The 21347-nt window shown below is 31.4% G+C and overlaps 1 protein-coding gene across 3 annotated transcripts; it reads left to right on the top strand.

Moving 5' to 3' along the window:
- The first annotated feature begins 11984 nt into the window (after positions 1-11984).
- Positions 11985-19670, top strand: LOC115718986 (uncharacterized). Of its 3 annotated transcripts, none has more exons than XM_030647817.2 (19): positions 11986-12141; positions 12615-12724; positions 13585-13743; positions 13947-14012; positions 14179-14268; positions 14426-14731; positions 14858-14955; positions 15394-15429; positions 15557-15677; positions 15803-16039; positions 16177-16272; positions 16379-16444; positions 16665-16703; positions 16785-16919; positions 17042-17403; positions 17794-17887; positions 18295-18486; positions 18733-18856; positions 19179-19670. In XM_030647817.2, exons 2-18 carry the CDS (start codon positions 12626-12628, stop codon positions 18829-18831), a joined length of 2295 nt encoding a protein of 764 aa, XP_030503677.1. In that variant the 5' UTR covers positions 11986-12141; positions 12615-12625; the 3' UTR covers positions 18832-18856; positions 19179-19670. The 3 variants fall into 3 exon arrangements, with proteins under 3 accessions (XP_060966209.1, XP_030503677.1, XP_060966208.1); XM_061110225.1 differs by lacking the exon at positions 19179-19670 and adding an exon at positions 18987-19163; XM_061110226.1 differs by lacking the exons at positions 18733-18856; positions 19179-19670 and having other exon boundaries at positions 11985-12141; positions 17813-17887; positions 18295-18434.
- The last annotated feature ends 1677 nt before the right edge of the window (positions 19671-21347 follow it).

Below are 21347 nucleotides of genomic sequence, written 5' to 3'. Positions count from 1 at the left end.
TATCTTAGAAAAGTAGTATTTGTTTGAACAAATACTTTCTTATCTATTGACAATGGGATGGTCCACCCCTAATCACTTAGAATAGCTAACAAACCATGGTTAACATAAAAGATTTTCTTAAGATTTTGATTAGGTCATCCATGAATCTAGTAATGATTTACATTAAGTACCCAACCATTACATCATTCTGAAATTATATTACCATAGAAGGAATTAGGCAACGACTAGTAACTAATCATCAACATGCAACTCGAAATTTCTGGGGAGGTAAGTTTGGATATAATTCAAAAATCAAATTAATGATCTTTGAACTGCATATCTACTAACTATTTCTCCACCCCTATCAATTCGCAAGATCTTTAACCACTTACCTTAATGGTTTTAACCATTGCTAGAAATTAATGAAAATTTTCAAACATTTCAAATTTCTTTGCTAAAAGGTATAATCTAGAGTTATCGTTTGAAGAATACAACGAAAAACTCATATCCACCCCTGAATGTACATCCATCTGCGAATGAGATGAACTACTTTCAGTGGATATAGGCATATTAACTCTTTGCAGAGATTGATCTTGTCAAATCCACTATGAACAAGATACAAATGCCATAGATTAAGAAAAATGTGGTTGTGTCGTTTTGATGACTTAGGTATAGTTACATCAAAGAGTTCTTAGAATACTGCAAGTGGATCCTGGTCACAGAATACCTAACTCATATTCCATACAGTTTTAATCCATTAATAGAATATGGATATTAAACACTTGAGAAAGTGTAACTGTATTGTATTCTGGAATTAGAAATATAAGAAAATTTCTATTTGGAATCTAAAATTAAAGTCAAAGACTTAAATTTATACCAAATATGATGAGTAATTCTATCTTGGACCACCACTACTAATACAAACTCTAAGTCAGATTTGCCCATACAAGTAGGAGATTTCTAAGATTGAGGATTTATATCAATTGGGAATAGAATTTCGGGATTATAATCATATTCGTCATTTAATTTCTTAAGAGAAAATATAGAATGACATGAAAAGATTTATAGACCATTCATCCAATGATATGTTTTGAAGCTAATTCGAAATGAATAAGCTAAGAGGAATTAAGATAATTTCGTTGATTAAATAAGAATCCAACGATGCTTCGATTAGCGAAAGTCAAAGTAATCTTATTTATATATTCTTCTTGTTTCATATTGTAAAAATACTAGTCTAAGGTGTCATCTATTGATGAATAGCTAGATGTCGCATATACAATATTTATCTTTCGAGATCTAACACTATTATATATGTCTAATGGTGAAAATCCACTAGGGATTTATCTCATTAGATAAACAAGCCAAGTTAGACCAACAATGAAGATTCGAAATTAAACTACAACTTAATAACAGAAAATAACATGGTTCAATATAAATTCATACACAATTCAGAAATTATAAACATATAGCAAGTAGGAATGACTAGTGAAAATACTAAAACATACAATCCTTAATAATTTCCAAGGTTTTTCAACAAACTGATACAGTGTCCCATTTAGGCGAGAGTCAAAGCATCATCCATTGAATAGAGTTGTCAGCTCATCTAAAATGATAACCATTCTAGCAACCTTTTATTCGATCAAGATTGGAATTCAGCGTTGTCCCGTTTAGGCGAGAGTCAAGGCAATTCTATCTTATGAGCTTCCACCATTGTTTCATAATTTGCAAGTCAAGTATGGTCGCCACCATTAGGGTGATCCATACCATACAAAACACTTACAAACTACTTATCATGTGAGGTTAAACGGTACGAAATTGCTAATGAACGTTCCTCCATTAGGGAGGATTACTCACTAAAACAAACGCGGTGTAAAACCCACAACAGAGATCGAATGTCTTTTAATTAAAAGCTCATTATTTAAAAAGAGATGTATTTTCTTTGATTCTCTTTATTTATTCTATTTATTTTAAATATATATTTATTTAATTAAAATTTCCAATTTAGAATGAAAAAATTCTAAATATAAATTTTAATTTAATATTTATAAATTTTACTTAGATGGATATGAAAATAACATGAATTATTTCCATCTTAGTAATAATTTCCAATAAATATTTAGAAAAATATTCAATTTAAGTTGTTACAAAATTAATTTACAACTCAAATTTTATTTTCTATAAATATATATATTGCATTTCGAAAAATTAAAGTATTTAAGAATACAATTTTCGAAAAATGCATGTTAAAATAAAAAATTAATCCTGGAAAAATTATTATAATTTAATGTTGACCCAAAATTAATTAATAAAATTAATTTACAATAAAAAATATAATTTTCCTATTTAATTAAATATATAAGAAAAATTTTAAATATTTAAGTATGATGATGAAAATCAACTTAAATATTAATTTTCGATTTAATTAAATACACTAGAAAAATACTTCAAGCAAAAATATCATCTATCTAGATTTTTCTTTGACTAATTAATTCAATTTCTAATAATATACTTTAATTCAATTTATTTTAAATTAATCAATAAATGAAAGAATCATTGATTTAAGTTGATCCAAGAATTAATTAAAATAAATAATTAATTTACAACTTAATCTATTTTTCAAGATAAATTCAAAATCATCTTGCATTATGAAATGCAATTTCGAAAATTGATTAATAAAATAAAGAAAAAATATATTTTGAAAATTATTTAAATTTAGTTGAAAAAATAAATTTCAACTAAAAATAATTTTCTATTTAATTAAGTGTCATGAAAAAGAAATATTTAAGTATGATGATGAAAATCAACTTAGATATTTAATTTTCAAATTAATTAAATGTATTAAATTCAAGAAATAAATAATTAAGTGTAGAGAAGGCTTAATTATTAATCTCTAGTTTAATACTAGGAAAATTTACTTAAAATAAATTGTACCAAAATTAATTATATAAATAATTAATTTCACAATGTATAATATTTTACTTTAAAATATTAGAAATAATAAGTAGTCTAGAAATAATTATCTAGAAAATATCTTATTTGACTAAGTATCTTTTCCACAAAATTTGAAAAAATATCTAATTTAAGTTGTATTAGAAAAAATCTAGAACTTAAATATTTTCAAATTTAAATTTAATTAAATATCAAAAATTAAGTTGTAACCACTTAATTTGAAAATATTCCATTTTAAGTTAATATTCGAAAAGATATCAACTTAAAAAAATATCTAAAATATTCCATTTTAAGTTAATATTCGAAAAGATATTAACTTAAAAAAAAATATCTAAAGAATCTTAATAACCAATGCCTAAAATTCCTCAACTTAATTTTGAAATTTGAAATTCAAAAGATATTCAGATTTAAGTTGGTTAGTTGTAGATAACTAAATATCAACTTAAATAAGAATATTTAATGAAAAATTTATATTAAGCTCCAGAAAGAACCTAGATGGTTATAATTCTATATTTAATTAAATACAAGAAAATACATATAGTTTAGCTTAGAATAAAAAATTCTTTAAACTATAATTTTCTTAAATTAATTTCAAAATAAATGAAATTAATTATGTTGCTAATCAATTTTATTAGGTTAAACTAGTTTAATTAACCTAGTACAGTTATTCAAATCAGGCAAATGGGCCTTCACAATTGGGGTGGTTCATGTGAGGGGGTGCTGGGTTCAGTATGTCGTACCCACTACTATGGCTCCCAACTCTCACACAAGGCCCAAAAGAGAGGAATTTAACCTTAATAAGGACAACTGTTATTAATTGAATTGGCCCAAGAACTAAATGGGCCTAAATAAATTCTATCAAGAACTATGATAATTTATTTTGGCAACAGCAACCTATATGCATCTATAATAAAATTAAACACATAAGCTCACACAGGCACACTTTGGATGGGTCCTATCATGTTGCTAGGTCATACACAGATGAAAGAAGATTGTAAATATACTTGTTACAAATTATTAACTTGACCAAGGGAGCCATCAGATCATTAGATCTGGCAAAAAGTAACCATGGCTATTTGCAATCAAGTAATAATAGGTTTTGAAAACTTACACACAAGCTAAAACACATACTCCTGCAACAAGGTTAGATGGATAGTTGGATGTAGGATTTATTTAATTTTAAATTAAATAATTAATTTCGAAATAATTAATTAAATAAATAAAATATTTATTTTCGAAAAATTAAAATAAAATAAAAAAAATTCGAAAATTTAAAAAAAAATTAAATTTAAAATTAAACCTACAATTTTGAAAAATTAGGTTTCAACCAACCTAAATATCATTTCAAAAAATTTGCTAACTACTTTTAAAATTTAATTGTTATTTTATAAATAAAAATTAAATAAAAAATTAAAAAAGATAAATGAATATCTTTTTCAAATTTTAAATGTAATTTAAATAAATAAAATAACAAAATTTAAAAATTAGCAGAATATCTTATATCTATTTAAAATTACATGATTATAGTTATCTTATTTTAAATTTAAATAAGGTCAAATTATTTAAAAAAAAAGATTTAATTTAAATATTTAAAATCTGACCTTAAATTTAAAATTAAAATAAGATATAATCAAATTTTAAAATAAGATAGATAATTAAGCAACAAAGATAGATACTAATTATTTTAAATTCAAATTACACTAATATCTTGAATTAAATTTAAAAAATATTAAATTAATTCAAAATGATAATTAGAATTGAATTAGGAATAGTAATAGTATAAATACAGAACTACACAAAAAATCGGAAGTTAATTCCATGAAAAAGCATGAAAAAACGAAGAAAAACGAAAAAAATTGTGAGCTGTACAGACAGTTTTCGCGATCGCAAGAAAATTTCAACACAGCTCCGTTTTTTTCGAATCTTCAAAAAATCATAACTAATTCAAATTAAATCGAAATTGAGTTCTGTAAAAAAGTAACTTGCTTAATTTTTTCCATACTATCCAATAAAAATAATTCCAGAAACAGAATCGCAATTATTTTTCACGAAAATTTACAAACATCAATCAATCATCAAATAACACTCAATACAACATGATACCATCCAAAAATAAACAAACAATCGTTTTAAAGTCCAAATTTCTTGCAAGTAAATCAATTACCATGGCTCTGAGGCCAGTTGTTGGAAATTATTTTACCAGGATCTTAGATCTACTCACAAGTATGTTGTTTAACACCCTAAATATGAACTCTCTAAAACGATGAAATAAACACATATAAAGTTTAGGAAACCTTACATTGGGTGCAGCGGAATAATATGACTCCTTCCGTTCAGATATCTAGCCCTTGATTCCTTTCTGTAGCATTATCAATATCTGAACCTGGATCTCTTTCTCTAAATCTTTGATGCTGAAACCTCCTTCTTGCTGAAAGTCTTTCTTCACGATCTTCCTCACTATGATTGAGGTATCACTTGCTGTGTGTGGGCACTACTCATACACTAAGGATTTCGAAATCTCAATGAGGAAGAGAGAGAGAGTGGGTTCGGCCAAAGATAGGGAGAGAGAAGACTCAGTTTTTTCTGAATGAAAAAGTAGAAAATTTAAGTGTAATTTTTCTGAAGCCTTCAATATCTATTTATAGCATTCCACTAGGGTTAGGTTTGAATTATTTGGCATTAAAATAATGAAAATATCAGAGGGAAAACCCTACAAAAGTGGCCGGCCATGCAAGGTGGATTTGGGCCTCACTTTTTGCAATTTTGCAGTTTTATCTTTTCTGCATCTGATTTTCTCAAAAACGCCAATTTTCTAATTCAACCATTTAAATGCCAATTCTAACTATTTAATAACTATAAATAATTATTAAATAATATTGTCATTTAACATATTTATTAATTGAACCATACAAAGTATCATAATTAACAAATATGCCCCTAAAACTCTTTCTTTACAATTTCGCCCTTACTTAGTGAAAAATTCACAAATAGACATAGTCTAATTTGAGAATTTTAATTGATTAATCAAAACCAATTACATGAGTCTTACAAGCAATATTATCTCAACTAGTGCGGGGACCATGGGTCTATATAACCGAGCTTCCAATAAGTAGATCAAGAATTTAGCACTAAAATTCACTAACTTATTAATTCTTCGTTGAATCCACGCATAGAACTTAGAATTGCACTCTCAGTATATAGAATGCTCTATATGTTCCACCATATAGACACATCATTAGTTATCCATTGTTATAATCCTAATGTGATCAATGATCCTTTATATGAATGATCTACACTGTAAAGGGATTAAATTACCGTTACACCCTACAATGTATTTATTCCTTAAAACACTTGACCGCGTATAAATGATATTTCAGCTTATGTCAAATGAGTACTCCACCATTTATGTTCGTTTGGTCAAGCTCGAAGGAGATCATCCTTTGCTTACTATTCGCCAGATAGAAGCTATAGATTCCATGTTTATGATAGCGCTCCCACTCAATTGCACTACCGTGTTCCCAAAATGTACGTATCACCCTGACCTAAAAGTAGGCTTAACTAACAAATCAAAGAACACGAATAGCCTTTCAAGATTGAGCCTAATCATAACAGGATTAAGAACATTTGATCTAGGATCAACTAGGCGATATTGACTTGAATAGATATTACGGTAAGTTTAATAAATCTAAGTCAAAGTTCAATATCGGTCCCTTCCGATGCATACTCCATGCATCCAACCTGAGCTTTACTTCAACCAATGCTCTGGAAAGAACATAACACTTCTCCAAATGCAAGTAAACTCTGTTGTAGATTATCATATCAGTAAAACCCTATGTCTGATAAATCTAGGAAACTTTATTCATGTAGTCATGTTTACTTTCCAATGTGTTGACGGCACAATAAACAGGATCAAGTATGTGAAAAGGGTTTCAGATGAATTCATACATTATGTACATATAATCATGAAATAAATCATGTGAACCATGCAACATTAAATGTTATTTCTGATCTATATTAATAAGTAAATCTGATTATATTGAAATGAGTTTTATTTAGGGCATAAAACCCAACAGTTTTTGTGTGTGTCTATATTTTTGTGTTTTTCTTATATAGTTTTTTGAATGGATACAATTTGAGATTGATGTTTTGTAATTTTTGTGTTGCTATTTTTGTACTCTTTTTCTTTTTAGTAAATTATATTTTCATAAAGATAGTAATTTTTTTTCAAGTCGTAAAATATTTATACAAAAAGAGTAATATGCGGCATAAATATATCAAACAAGGAGGAGGCAGCTGCTTTATAATTTCATTTGTTGATTTTGGTTTTGGTATTCCAAATATGGGCACCTCTGAAGAGTACGCTGCATTTCAGGAGAAAGTTAAACAGACAGTTTATATTGACAACCTCTCACCACGGGTTACTGAACCTGTGATGAAAAATGCTCTGGATCAGTTCGGCAATGTAAATAGTGTACAGTTCATTCCGAACTACATTGTGTTTGGGAATATCCCAAAGTGTGCGTTAGTGGAAATGGAGAGCAAAAAACAAGCTGATGCTATTATCTCTGTTATAACAGAGCTCCCTTTCATGATAACAGGTTGTCATTTGCAACTGTTAACTAGTGTTTTGGGATAAACACTTATTAGTTTATTATTCTTATGACTTAGGGCTTGGGATCATTGATCATACTCCAAGTAGGTCGGCCAACATACCTGAATCGGAACTTGAGGTAAGAAAAATATATTGCACTGCATAGTACGTTGTATGTAATACAATTAGTCTTTTTATGAATTGATTAAGATTGAGATATAGTTAATATTGTTATATAATGAAATAATTGATTGGTGAAGCAATGATACTATGAATGCGATATACAAGCTCACCTGATTAGGTGATGCGGTACTCCTGGAGACGTACCGGGTATAGATACGGACGTTAGTGACATATGATAAGTACCGGGCGTAGGTACGAGTTCATCTAATTAGGCGATTATTCTTGGCAACGTGTAGATACAGTGTCAGTGATATGAAAATTTCCAGGTTATGGCATAGAATGAAATCGTTGTAGGGTTTCCTCCTGGCGACGTGTAGATACGGGCATCAGTGACATATGATAAGTACTAGGCGTATGTACGAGTTCGTCTGATTAGGCGATTACTCCTGGCGGCGTGTAGATACGGTGTCAGTGATATGAAAATTTTCAGGTTATGGCATAGAATGAAACTGTTGTAGGGTTTCCTCCTAGCGACGTGTAGATACAGGCGTCAGTGACATATAATAAGTACCGGGCGTAGGTACGGGCTTGTCTGATTAGGCGATGCGATATATTGGTGCCAAGTTGTGGCACGGACTCACCTGATTAGGTGATGTAATTATATGATATATGGGTGCAAGTTTTTGGTACGAGCTCACCTGATTATGTGATGCAGTTATGCGATATATGGATGCCAGGCTAGGGGTGAGCATAAAATCCAAAAAATCGAAAAAATCGTTCAAATCGACCAACCGAACACCGTTGGAACCGAAATCGAAAACCGAAAAAACCGCTAACGGTTAAAATCGCCATTGAACGGTCGGTTTTTTTTGGGTAATAAACCGACCGAAAAAACCGAAACCGATCGTTATACATATATATTAATTTATTAAGTTTTTTTTTGTACGTATTATAGTTATTAATAATATATAAAAATAATATATTACTTTTTTATTAATATTAAAGTTAAAAGAATAAGATAATTAGTTTTTAAACAATTAATTTATATGTTTGTAGTTGTAAAATGTAAAATAATGTATTTATAGAATAAATTGGATTTTTTTTTTTTTTTAAAAAGTTCGGTTTGGGCGGTTTAAACCGACCAAACCGAGGTTCAAAACGGTCGGTTTTAAGATAGGTTCTGGATTGGTCAGTCGGTTTTCGGATTGCACCAATCTAAACCGAAAACCGAATTTTGGATTTTTATATAGAAAAAAATTGACCAAACCGACCGATGCTCAGCCCTATGCCAGGCTATGGGACGGGCTTGCCTGATTAGGCAATGCAATACAGGATTATCAAATTAAAGCATCGACTTGCCTGATTAGGCAACGTGATGTTATGAAGATGGTTACTTTATGAGGTAATATATATAATTTATATGATCAAATGAATATGAATTCTATTATTAATATAATAATTTTGTATTACCAAATATCTGTATACTGATTTTTATTCGTGGCAGGTGCCAGTAATCAATACATAAGTAAATAGCTAGTGGTTAAATTCAGTAAAGAGAAACACGCAAAACCTAAGAACCAAAATAAGAGAGAAATTTTATATGTCAAGTAATATAAATATTTTGTATTTAGCTAAGATGACACATATTACACTTCCCTTGTTCTTTTAGGATTTAGCTAAGATAAAAGTTCTTACTATTTTGTGTGATGAAATTACTAATTAAATTACAATAACTGTTTTGAAGTAAATCAAATAACAGTAATCAAATCAACCTACATTAGAACTAACTTGACTACGATTTATTCATAGCACAACAACAAAACTACCATAATTTTTGTCAATTTTGAAACACTTATTAATTTGGTAATGTTATGTTCAATCCTAAACCTTGAAATTCTTCAAAACCAAAATATAAAAATAAAAAAATCCAAACCAAATATTGTCAATCAAGTACAACAATCACTCCCAAAAATAAATAATAAATAGAAAACACATCACATTTAAAGTAATAATCTAATAAAAAAAAAATTATAACCATAGTATTTTTAGCAAACTCAAGCCATAACAACCATGACCAGTTCATTGTTTTTCTTTCTTTCTTTTATATTTTTGTTAAAAATGTTTCAAAGCAAGGGTATTAAATTCAAAAGTAAAACACTTGGATAATAAAAAAAACACAAAACGGCTAAACACATGGATCGAATGAAGCTTTTGAGACATATTTTCAAGCAAAATTGATATTTATAAACATTCATTCCTAGTACTCTGTATATGAAAATGGAGAACAGTAAATGTACCTTCGACTTATAGTAATTTGTAAATGCAAACTTGATGACGAAGAAGATTTAAGGCCTGTAAAAAAGAATAAAACTACTCAGTAAACAAAGAATGGAATAGAAAAAAAAATTAGTAGGAATGCACATCATTTTTTCTTTACCAAACTTTTATTCTTTTTTAACCATGGTAGATAAATTTTCTCATACCCAGAGTAAAGAACGAATAACATGCAAAAGAAGAAGAATTTTTGAATAACCATAGACACTTACTTGTACAAACCCACGATGACGGTAGAAGACAGAGCCGTAGACACAAAAGACGAAATACACAAGATATTCTTCAACTACTTGAGTTTCCTCCCTCAAATTTGAAAATGATTTTATGCCCTAAAGAAGAAAAAATGTCTCTTACCCTAACACTACAAAAGAACCACCACGATCTGAAACTAAGACAAAAAATGAGAAGGAAAGAGAAATGATGATTGAATAAAGAAACTGATAGTACATCAATCACTTTTCATCTTTGAAAATATTAATATTTTAATACGAAACCAAACGGTTACTAAGTTTTTTAAGCCTAAATACTCCTATGTTAACTCCAGCCTTCATTCAGATCATGTAACTTCTCAATTCAACGGTTACAGTACAATAACAGATTGTATACCCTCAAATACCATCACGGGATAAAATTGTGTATTTTTTTTTTTATAAGTGGATAAAATTGTGTATAATTGTTTATGTTATAGACTATTTATAAATATCTTGAAAATTTAGGTGGCGTTTGGTTGAAAGGAATGAAAATATAGGAATAGGAATGGGAATAGGAATAGGAATGGAATAAAATTTAAAATGTATAAAAAAAATTATTAAATTTTTTCTCATGCATTGGAATGTTCTTTCCTTCCATTTCAAAATGGAATAGTCATTCCACCAAAATGGTGGAAAGACCATTCCAATGGAATGACATTCCAATACTATTATATGCAACCAAACAAAAGAATGGAATGAAAATTGTTTCCTTTCCATTCCATTCCATTTCATTACCTCCAACCAAACGTGACCTTAGTGCTCGTCTGGATGTCTTGAAATGTATTGATGTGATTTGTATTTCTTATGCAGAACTTCATGATGTTATCTTGCCTTCTTCACCCCCTCATTTAGAGGGTATCTGGAAGCCTCCTCCTCAAGATTGGATAAAACTAAACTGTGATGTAAGAGTAGGCCTGGATAGTATGTGCATTGCGGTGGTAGCTAGAAATCATCAAGGTTCTGTGGTTCGGATTCACACGGCTCAGTTGGACTTTGTGGACCCTCTGTGTGGAGAAGCTGCTGCTTGTTGTTCGGCTGTGGATTTGGCTCTTCTGCTTGGTTTCAAATATGTTTTGGTTGAGAGTGATTCCAGAATAGTTATCAACGCTATCAATGGGACGGAGTCTCACTGGGCGATTGAGAACTATGTCTCTTTTTGTGTTAAATCCTCTCCCTCTTTTTCTTGCTGTAATTTTATTTATGCTAGTAGAACTTGTAATTTTACTGCCCATAATGTGGCTAATTGGGCTTTCATTAACAAGTTGTACGGTAATATTCCGATTAATTCGGTCCCTGTGAACCTATTATGTAATGACCAACAGGTCTAGTTTATTTTAATGATATGAACACGCTTATTTTCAAAAAAAAAAAAAACGTGACCTTAGTGTATCAAACAAAAATTAAAATATTTTATTAAATTTATCCGTAATCCTATATAGATAAAATGCCAATTTTTTTTTTTTCTTTTCTAGAAATAAAATATTACTACTTACCGAGGACGCATAAAAAAAATAAAAAATATAAGGGAAGCTTTCTACACTTAGCGAGGGTAGTTTGGTGATTGAACAATACACCAGATTGGGAGGCTCTCCTCGGCCAGCTCAGAAGCGTGGGACCCACATCCCACGTAGGTGCGTAGACCGGGTGGATTAATACAAGCAAAATCCCCGTTCCGCTTAGTCTATCTGTTGGTGAATAGACGGTAATACCCCTCTCGATGAAAACGCAGCATAAAACGGAGTCAAAGCTCTCGACACAATAAATCGAAAACCCACAACAGAAATTTTCACTCTCTCATTTCTGTCCTCTCTCTAAAATAGCAGCTTCGCAGTAGAAGAAGAAGAAGAAGAACAAGAACAAGAAGACACCAGCAGTAAAAGAGTTCGAGTTCTTTTTACATTACTGATTGATAAGGTTAGGGTTTGTTCTGGTTTCCTTTATCACTCCTCAGCTTTATCTCCTTCCTTAGATTTTTAATGTTACGTAATTGTTTGTTTGCTTGATCGTTTACTTTGGGGGGTTGAATTTTAGGGAATTAGTAGTTATATATGCTTGTGTATCGTTTATTTGATGAAACCTTACATTCGATGATCCGATTGGTTGATTGTTCGAAGATCCAATGGTTTTTCTCTTTAATTTATTGGTGTTAACGTCTTAACGAGGGTTTCGGACATTTGAAATATTTGCTGGGTTATGTGTTTATCTTTTTCGGTTTCTTGGTTTATTTTTTAAGTTTTAATCGTTGCACTTGATGCTTACTTGTGTTGTTGTTGTTATTTTTATTGTTATTGTTACTATGTTCTTGATTATAAAATTCAGTTTAAGTAGGTCAATGGAATCTATGGGAATGTGGATTTCATTATCTGGACTTTAATTGATTTTTGTAGTGGCTTCTGCAATGCACCGTGTGGGTAGCGCGGGAAACACAACCAATTCCACTCGGCCTCGCAAAGAGAAGAGATTAACATATGTGTTAAGTGATGCTGATGATACAAAGGTGAATCCCTATTGTAACTTTATCTTATTTGTTTCAGTCTTATGGGATGGTGTTTGTATGGTTATAATCTCTCCTTAGACTTAGAGGATATGGCACTGTAATGGAATTTAATTTGCCCATTATAAGGGAGCGTTGTATAGATATGTAATAGCCCCACAAATACATATTGTGAAAATTTCCCTGTATATTACTTTTTGCTGATTGTAATGGCAAGGTGGGCGATTTCTATTTTGATGGGAAGTTCAAAAATTTAAAACCGTTGCTTCTCATTAACTTAATATCCTTAGCCCCCTGTGGCCAAGGAAAGACAGATAACTATTGTGGTATATTCAGTCAGTTAGATATATCTACTTCTGTTTTGGATACCTTTCTCTTTTCCTTTGATCATGTAACTGTCATTAGTCTTTACTATGTTTATTTACTGATGTCCACTCAATTTTTTTATTTTTTATTTTTTTGAATAAGTACTTTAATGAGGAGATATGCTGTCTATTGGGAATATAGAGTTTTATTACTAATTAATCTGATATATTTGGATATGAATAACATTGTGTTTTTTACCATGCCCAGTTATGTTACATACTTTTCATATATGTATTTTTACCTCTGTCACGCTCTGGTATTTATTGATCTGGACTAATTTGCTAAATAACAATCTGGACTCATACAAGGGGGACCTTTTGGGGTTTTTTTTTTCTCCTATGGCAGTAGCCTGTTTTGAAAATTTAAATATCCGCATGTGCTTCTCGCTTCTTTTTTAAAGAGGAAAACATTGCTATTTTTTTTTGGCCATAACAGATTGAGAACTTTGATTTGTTTGATATTCATGGTTCCATATTTGGGTTTTCCTCTATCTGCAGCATTGTGCAGGCATAAATAGTTTGGCATTGTTGAAGACTACAGTATTTGATGGGTGTGATTACCTTTTCACTGGGAGCCGTGATGGAACACTGAAAAGATGGGCACTGGGTGAAGATGCTGCCACTTGCTCTGCTACATTTGAGTCTCATGTGGATTGGGTACCTTCTCTTGCTTCTACCTAGCTAGCTAACAGTGATTTCCTTAGCTGTCCATGTTAATAATCAGAAAATATTTATTAGCTAATGTTAAGATCTTTTCCTTAAAAATGAAATAGGATTAGGTTTGCACATCTGCCTAAGCCTCCCCTCTTCTTTGCTTAGATGTATGTTCCAATACTTACAGAAAGCTTTTTCTTGTGCAGGTCAATGATTGTGTACTTGCAGGAGACAATACACTTGTTTCTTGTTCTTCAGATACCACCCTTAAGGTTCATAATTTTGATTTTGCTAATTTTTGTAATACTGCAATTTCACTATATATTGTTGATGAATGTTATGTAGTATTTTTTGGTGTTTATTATTATTATTATTATTATTATTATTATTATTATTATTTATTGTATTTTTATGTATCTGTTGTTCTTACTGCTCCAGACCTGGAATGGCTTGTCTGATGGAACTTGTACCAGGACTCTGCGTCAGCACTCTGACTACATTACTTGTCTTGCTTCAGCAGGAAAAAATGTAATTTCTTTTGTTGAAATTTCCTCCATATATAGGTTCTTGTCAGGCAGAGGGATCCTGTCATATAAGTGTCCTTTGTTGTTTGATAGCATGATATCTAGAATCTGTACTTTATAAATGCCATTTTCTGATCCTTGTATAGTGTCATGCATTTTAGAGCAATGCTGTTGCCTCTGGGGGACTTGGAGGGGAGGTGTTCATATGGGATATCGAAGCTGCACTTTCTCCAGTTTCCAGGTCAGGCGAAGCAATGGAAGATGATTCTTCAAATGGTATTAATGGTTCTGGGCACCCACTACCAATTACAAGTCTACGTACTATCAACTCAAGCAACAATATATCTGTCCATTCTACACAATCACATGGATATGTTCCAACAGCAGCCAAAGGCCATAAGGAGTCAGTTTATGCATTGGCAATGAATGATAGTGGATCACTTCTTGTCTCTGGTGGCACAGAGAAGGTATGTTATGAGCAAAATTGCACTCTACTACCACTGGGAATTTGGTTTGTGACTAATTTATTTTAATTATGTGTATGAATATTCTTAAAATGCATTTAACTTTATCTAGTACCTCTACTGGCCCAGGTTGTACGTGTTTGGGACCCAAGAAGTGGTTCAAAGACTATGAAACTTAGAGGACATACAGATAACATCAGGGCTTTGATTCTGGATTCTTCTGGCAGGTTTGTTGTTTTGCTTGTTGCGTTAACTTAAATGGTTTTCTGTAAACAATTGAATACTGTGTCCTGAACATTATATTCCTTTTTGGTCAATAATCTCTCAGAGCATTAGTTTTACTCATTATATTAAGTTTACTTGTGTGTGTTTTGTTTTTCAAATCTCTAAAGAACTTTCTTATCCTAAGAGATGTGCTATACTGAATTAGTGTAATGAACTTGCACATTACATTTATAAATCACACTGTATATTAAACTCGCACCAATTTCTCTTTTAACTGAATTGCGTGTTTTTTCTTGATCTATGATTTCCTGCTTTCACAGCAACATTCACATTGCCAACAACTCTGGCACATGATTGTATTGCATGTGTATATTGCCTTTTTGTTCATCTACAATAAAAATAAATTTGTTGATGTTTTATTTATTTAAATTTTGTTTCAGATATTGCTTGTCAGGATCCTCTGATTCAATGATCAGGTATGTCTTCCCAGCTTCCTAGTAATCCCTAGTGTTTCCATCATAAGCTTGTATGAATCTGTTTGGGTTATATGAAAAACAATTGGGTAATTATGTATTTTGATTACCATTCTTTTTTCTCCTGCAGACTATGGGATCTTGGTCAACAGCGATGTGTGCATTCCTATGCTGTGCACACAGATTCTGTTTGGGCTCTTGCTAGTACCCCAACGTTTAGTCATGTATATAGTGGTGGCAGAGACTTTTCTGTGAGTACATGTATCCTTCCTTGTTGTATAACCCAGCTTTTAGTGCTCCGGCTTATCTTTATCAGTCATTGATTTTTCTTTAATGCTGCTCATGTTTTTGATGCTCATTCTCTTTATATCCTCAGTTATACTTGACTGACTTGTCAACGAGAGAGAGTCTTCTACTTTGCACTGGGGAGCAGCCTATTTTGCAATTGGCTTTGCATGATGATAGCATATGGGTTGCTAGCACAGATTCTTCAGTTACTCGGTGGCCTGCTGAAGGACATAACCCTCAAAAAGTTTTCCAGAAAGGTGGCTCATTTTTAGCTGGAAACTTGTCTTTCTCAAGGGCAAGGGTGTCATTAGAAGGATCTAGCCCTGTAAGTACCTAGGAAATCATGTTATAAAAGATTGCATTTACTGGATCTCTTGTTGTTGCCGATGTGGTTTTGGTCTATGAGATAGGTTCTCTGGTTCTTTTGCCATTTAAATACTTAATTTTCATCAACGCTTACAGGTTCCAGTTTATAAAGAACCACTTCTTACAATTCCTGGAACTCCTGCAGTTGTGCATCATGAGATTTTGAATAATAGAAGACATGTCTTGACAAAGGTAATCGAAATAAATTGTGATGATAAAGAACTGTTAAATCTAGTTAGAATGGTTCTGTTTTTTATTGTTATTATCTGTAGATGATATGCTTGTATGATTTTGATAGGATACTGCTGGATCAGTAAAGCTCTGGGAGATTACTAAAGGAACTGTAATTGAGGATTATGGAAAGGTAAGACATGCTCTTTATTTCTCTCTCTCTCTCTCTCTATATATATATATATATATCTATATATATACGTACATGTGGACATGTTTATTAAGTTAAATTTCTCATGAAATGATAAAATGGCTAAGGTTTTGAGGAACAAGGCTATGGGAAGTGCATTTCTTCTCTTTTTCATTCTTAATATGTAAATATGATAACTAACAATTTCTGTCAAAATTCACAGGTTCCTTTTGAAAAGAAAAAAGAAGAACTTTTTGAAATGGTATATTCTAGTCCCCCTTAGCTTGTTTAAGTTTGGTTATCTTGCTTAAGTTTGTTTATGTTGGCGAGTTGTGTACTTCAGGTAAGCATTCCTGCGTGGTTCACCGTGGATACAAGACTTGGAAGTTTGTCTATCCATTTGGATACCCCACAGTGTTTTTCTGCTGAGATGTATTCAGCAGATCTGAATATTGTGGGAAAGCCTGAGGATGATAAGGTAAACACGCTCTCCTAGAATATTCAACCTCTTATTTGTCTCATTTATATGAATATTGTGTGTGTGTGTGTGTGTATTTGTCTGTTAATATGTGTTGATGGTGGTTGGTTTATTCTTTGAAGGTTAACCTTGCACGAGAAACTCTTAAAGGACTCTTGGCTCATTGGTTAACAAAAAGAAGACAAAGGTTTGGAAACCAAGCTTCTTCTACCAATGGGGAGTTGCCTGGGAGGGAAATCACTACAAGAAGTCATGCCCATCCAAGAATTGATGGAGATTCTACTGCTGAAAATGATTCTGTGGTCTATCCTCCTTTTGAATTTTCAATGATATCCCCTCCCTCCATTATTACTGAGGGTTCTCAGGGAGGTCCCTGGAGAAAGAAGATTACTGATTTAGATGGAACTGAAGATGACAAGGAATTGCCGTGGTGGTGTTTGGACTGTGTCTTGAATAATCGCTTACCTCCTAGAGAAAATACCAAGTAACTTTGTTGACTTGATTTGAATTCCATTTTATTTTATTTTGTTGACTTGAGATGAATTCCATTTTACCTCCTAGAAAAATACCAAGTAACTTTGTTGACTTTTAATTCCATTTTATTTTTATCTGGCTGAACTGCATTAAAACACATATCCCCACTTTCAAATTCTCTCTCTCTCTCTCTCTCTCTCTCTCTCTCTCTCTCTCACACACACACACACACACACACACACACACACACACAAGATAAAATAAAAGATGAATTGCTTTAGATAGTACAACTTTTTGCCTGGATTTTTTTTCCTTCCAAAAAATGTCAGGTTGAAGCTGTGTGGTTCTATTTTTTTGCAAAACAGTTAATAATCTGTAGATTTAATTGGAATATTCACAGGTGTAGTTTTTATCTTCAGCCTTGCGAAGGTTCAACTGTTCAGATCCTCACACAAGGAAAACTGAGTGCACCTCGGATTTTGAGAATTCATAAAGTAAGTTATTTTTCATGGTAGATATAGCTTACAAAAGGCAAATGTTCTTTGAATGTTGTAAGATGATAATTTATGTTTAGACAGATGGGTTTGATAATTATTGAAGGCGTTGTGGTGGGTATCAATAAGAAATATTTTCTTGCTCTCTAAATTTAACTCTTGTAGCCACATTTAGTATTTTACTGTTAAGATTATTGGTCATTAAAACTATTTAAAGATTTATTCTGAAGTTGGCACATGCTCTGTTAAATGTTGAAGAAAACCTGCATACTCTTTTGCTTTTCTGTATGCTGATGTTTGTGATGTGCATCTTTCTCATGGTTTATCTTGAAAGTTGAGTGACTGAGTTTGATGGTTTTCTTTTTCTTTTAAAATAATAACTAGCTTTGATGTTTTTCACTACATAGGTAATAAATTATGTTATTGAGAAGATGGTTCTTGACAAGCCATTGGATAGTTTAAATTCGGATGCAACATTTCCTCCTGGTCTTGCTGGAGGGCCATTGCAACCTGCAACAGTTGGTGATGGATCTTTTCGTTCTGGAATGAAACCCTGGCAAAAGCTTAAGCCCTCTATAGAGATTCTCTGCAACAATCAGGCAAGTGCATATGCATTTTACATTCATTCTTGTTGGCAAAAATTGATGTTGTATTTATAAATTTGACATTTCTTGTACCAATTAGAACCCTTTAAACTAATTGGTAACAACAATAAGAAGCACAATAATGGTGTTGGATTCTCATCTTGGACATGCCTAGAAGCTTTTGTTACATTATAGCTACTGGCTTTACATATTCATCTTTGGAATGGTTGTATGACTTACTCCCTCTCTTGTCTCTCCCAGGTTTTGTCGCCAGATATGAGCTTAGCTACAGTGCGTGCTTATATATGGAAGAAATCTGATGATCTGGTTTTAAATTATAAGGTATTACAAGGAAGGTGATTCTGCATGGCCATGGAGTTGACCGGTGAGTTATTTTTCTCTCTTTCCCCTCACATTTTCTTATGGGCTTGGGTACTATTTTTTTTTAAATACAATGCCAGCAGCTAGAAAGAAGACATGCATAAATAGGTGAGATGATCTGTTTGGTTTTGTAGAGTCAAGATTTGTCTTCTTTTTAGTTATCTCTTTGGAAATTAGGAAGAAGTTCTATGATTACTTGTCCAAAAAAAAAAGGTACAAAAACTTTAGTTCTCTTAATATGTTTATAAAATCTTACCAATGTCACAGTGATTGCAAACCAATTTTATCTATTTCATTCCTCAGATCATTATGACTGATATTTGCAGGTGATAATGCTGTAAAGTTCAGGGAAATATTGAATTTTTTTTCTTCTTCTGAGGACGATGTCTCTGGAGGCTGCTAATCCAAAATAGATGGGATCCAAGTAAATTTTAAACAAAGTACAAATCTAGTTCATCTTTCCTTCAATATGTGCTGAGAAAAGCTCCTCTATAGCATTTTCCTATTTGGTGGACAATGGAAAGTGCGTATTGCCAATTGGTGGATATTCTGCATTGTGGAAAGAATATAAAGGTTTTTTCTTGTTTTACTTGTGGATGAAGATTGACAGAAAAGGGCTTTGGAAATTCCCCTAGGGCCAAATTAGAAGTATGATGATGAAAAAAGAAAAAGAAAAGCACTGTAGGGGTTTATGTTTGTGGGTTGGGTTTACAATACATGCATAGCTATAGGGTTCTCTTCTCTATTGTGAAGGTGAGATTTATTTATATTTAATTAATATATTTTTAGAAATAAGACAAAGATCCCATTTCTCTAAAGTTGGTTAGATTTCATTCTCCCTTTAAATTCCTACCTTTCTCTACAAAATTGTCTTCAGGTCAAACTTATTCGTGCCTAATCGTACATAACAATTCTTTTTTGCTTAACATCCATATTTTAACAAAATTCTATTGACACGGTTGATAAATTAAAGCTGATTTTGTCTCTTTTGTCAATGGTAATTGCATTGGGTCTTGAATAACCTTAAAACATTTTGAGCGTTTTGTAAATTATAATTTATTATTACAAATGTCACATGTTAATGGCTTTTTTATGTTATTACGGATGGTAAATGTTAATAGGCTGTTTTTTTATATCTCTTCAAAAGTTACTAAAGAGCATCTCACGATACATAGGAATAATAAAAAGGGAATGTTCTTTTTTTTTTGAAACCAATAAAGTTTTTTTTTTTTAAAAAAAAAAATAGAAATCAATGATAAAGTTAAATCATAGAATAAAATATGAAATAAATATAAAGATATTTTTGATAATGACTATTTTTCTTAATTCTTTAAAACAAAATTAAAAAAATAGTGGTTTTTATTGCAATACCTAGTATAACACAATCATGAATCATGTAAATGTAGTACTAGTAATTGGGTAGACAATTCTCTTTGCTGACACCGCAGTCCATAGGGCCCACCACATGCTCTAATTAAATGAGAGCAGTTAACCGACTTTCTCAGTTTATCCCCTTAAATCTAGTGTATAAAAAAGAAAGAAATTACAATCAAATTCTTGAATAACTTTTTCCGTTTGAAATAGGGTTTTTACATGTGGTATATTGAATTTTAGCATTTTATTACTTTTATAATGCCACACGGTAGAAAGAGTAATCATACTGTGTAGTTTTATACTGTCTTTTTCATACAGTATGAAACTTCAATTTTCCTTTATAACCACACGTGTTTTGCTGCATTTTTTTTTATTAATTAATTTTTGAAAAAAACTACTGACCTGATGTTGATGGTCAATTCATGGCAATTTCCTTTTTTTTTTTTTTTAAATAATAACAAATTAAAAAATTTTATAGAGTAATTTGCGGCATAAATATCTAAGTTCATCTTTCAGTTGCAGTTTAATACCTAAGTTAAAATTTTGACGGTAAAAATACCTTTTGTTACATTTTCAAAAGTTCTGTAGGTACCCTGCCGTTTTTTGACACGCTGAATGCCAGATGACAAGACACATCATTTAAAAGGGTAAATACCATTTTGGACCCTGTGTTTTGCAAAAGTTACAGATTGGACCCTGTGTTTTGTTAAATGACAAAATAGACCCTGTATTTTCTAAAATAGTAAAAATAGGACCCTGAGCTTAATTTTTTATAACTTTTTTTTTAATACAACCAACTTGAAGACAATGCTTAATACGAACAGATACAAAAAATGTAAATAGTTTTGTCATATAGCACTTTTAGATCGGATTATAATTAAACTTTATTTTGACAAAAAATCAATTCAGGGTCCTATTTGTACTATTTTTGAAAATACAGGGTCCATTTTGTCATTTAACAAAACACAGGGTCCAATTGGTAACTTTTGTAAAACAGAGGGTCCAAAATGGTATTTACCCCATTTAAAATAATGCCACATCATTTTATGAAGTGTCCACGTGTAGTATATTTTAGTCTAAAATAATTTTTTTTTTTAACTAACAAATATATTTGAAAATGA

Source organism: Cannabis sativa, chromosome 2, assembly GCF_029168945.1.
Source record: "Cannabis sativa cultivar Pink pepper isolate KNU-18-1 chromosome 2, ASM2916894v1, whole genome shotgun sequence".
Lineage (NCBI taxonomy): Eukaryota > Viridiplantae > Streptophyta > Magnoliopsida > Rosales > Cannabaceae > Cannabis > Cannabis sativa.
The sequence above is the reverse complement of the archived record's forward strand: the minus strand, read 5'-3'. Positions and strand labels throughout refer to the sequence as shown.

What these genes read in the sequence shown, in the direction of transcription:
- LOC115718986 (XM_030647817.2), top strand. Translation starts at nt 12,626, where the DNA reads ATGCACCGTGTGGGTAGCGCGGGAAACACAACCAATTCCACTCGGCCT. An exon ending in TTGCTTCAGCAGGAAAAAAT is followed by an intron (nt 14,269 to 14,425) that starts GTAATTTCTTTT and finishes CATGCATTTTAG; the next exon opens with AGCAATGCTGTTGCCTCTGG. An exon ending in CATTAGAAGGATCTAGCCCT is followed by an intron (nt 16,040 to 16,176) that starts GTAAGTACCTAG and finishes CAACGCTTACAG; the next exon opens with GTTCCAGTTTATAAAGAACC.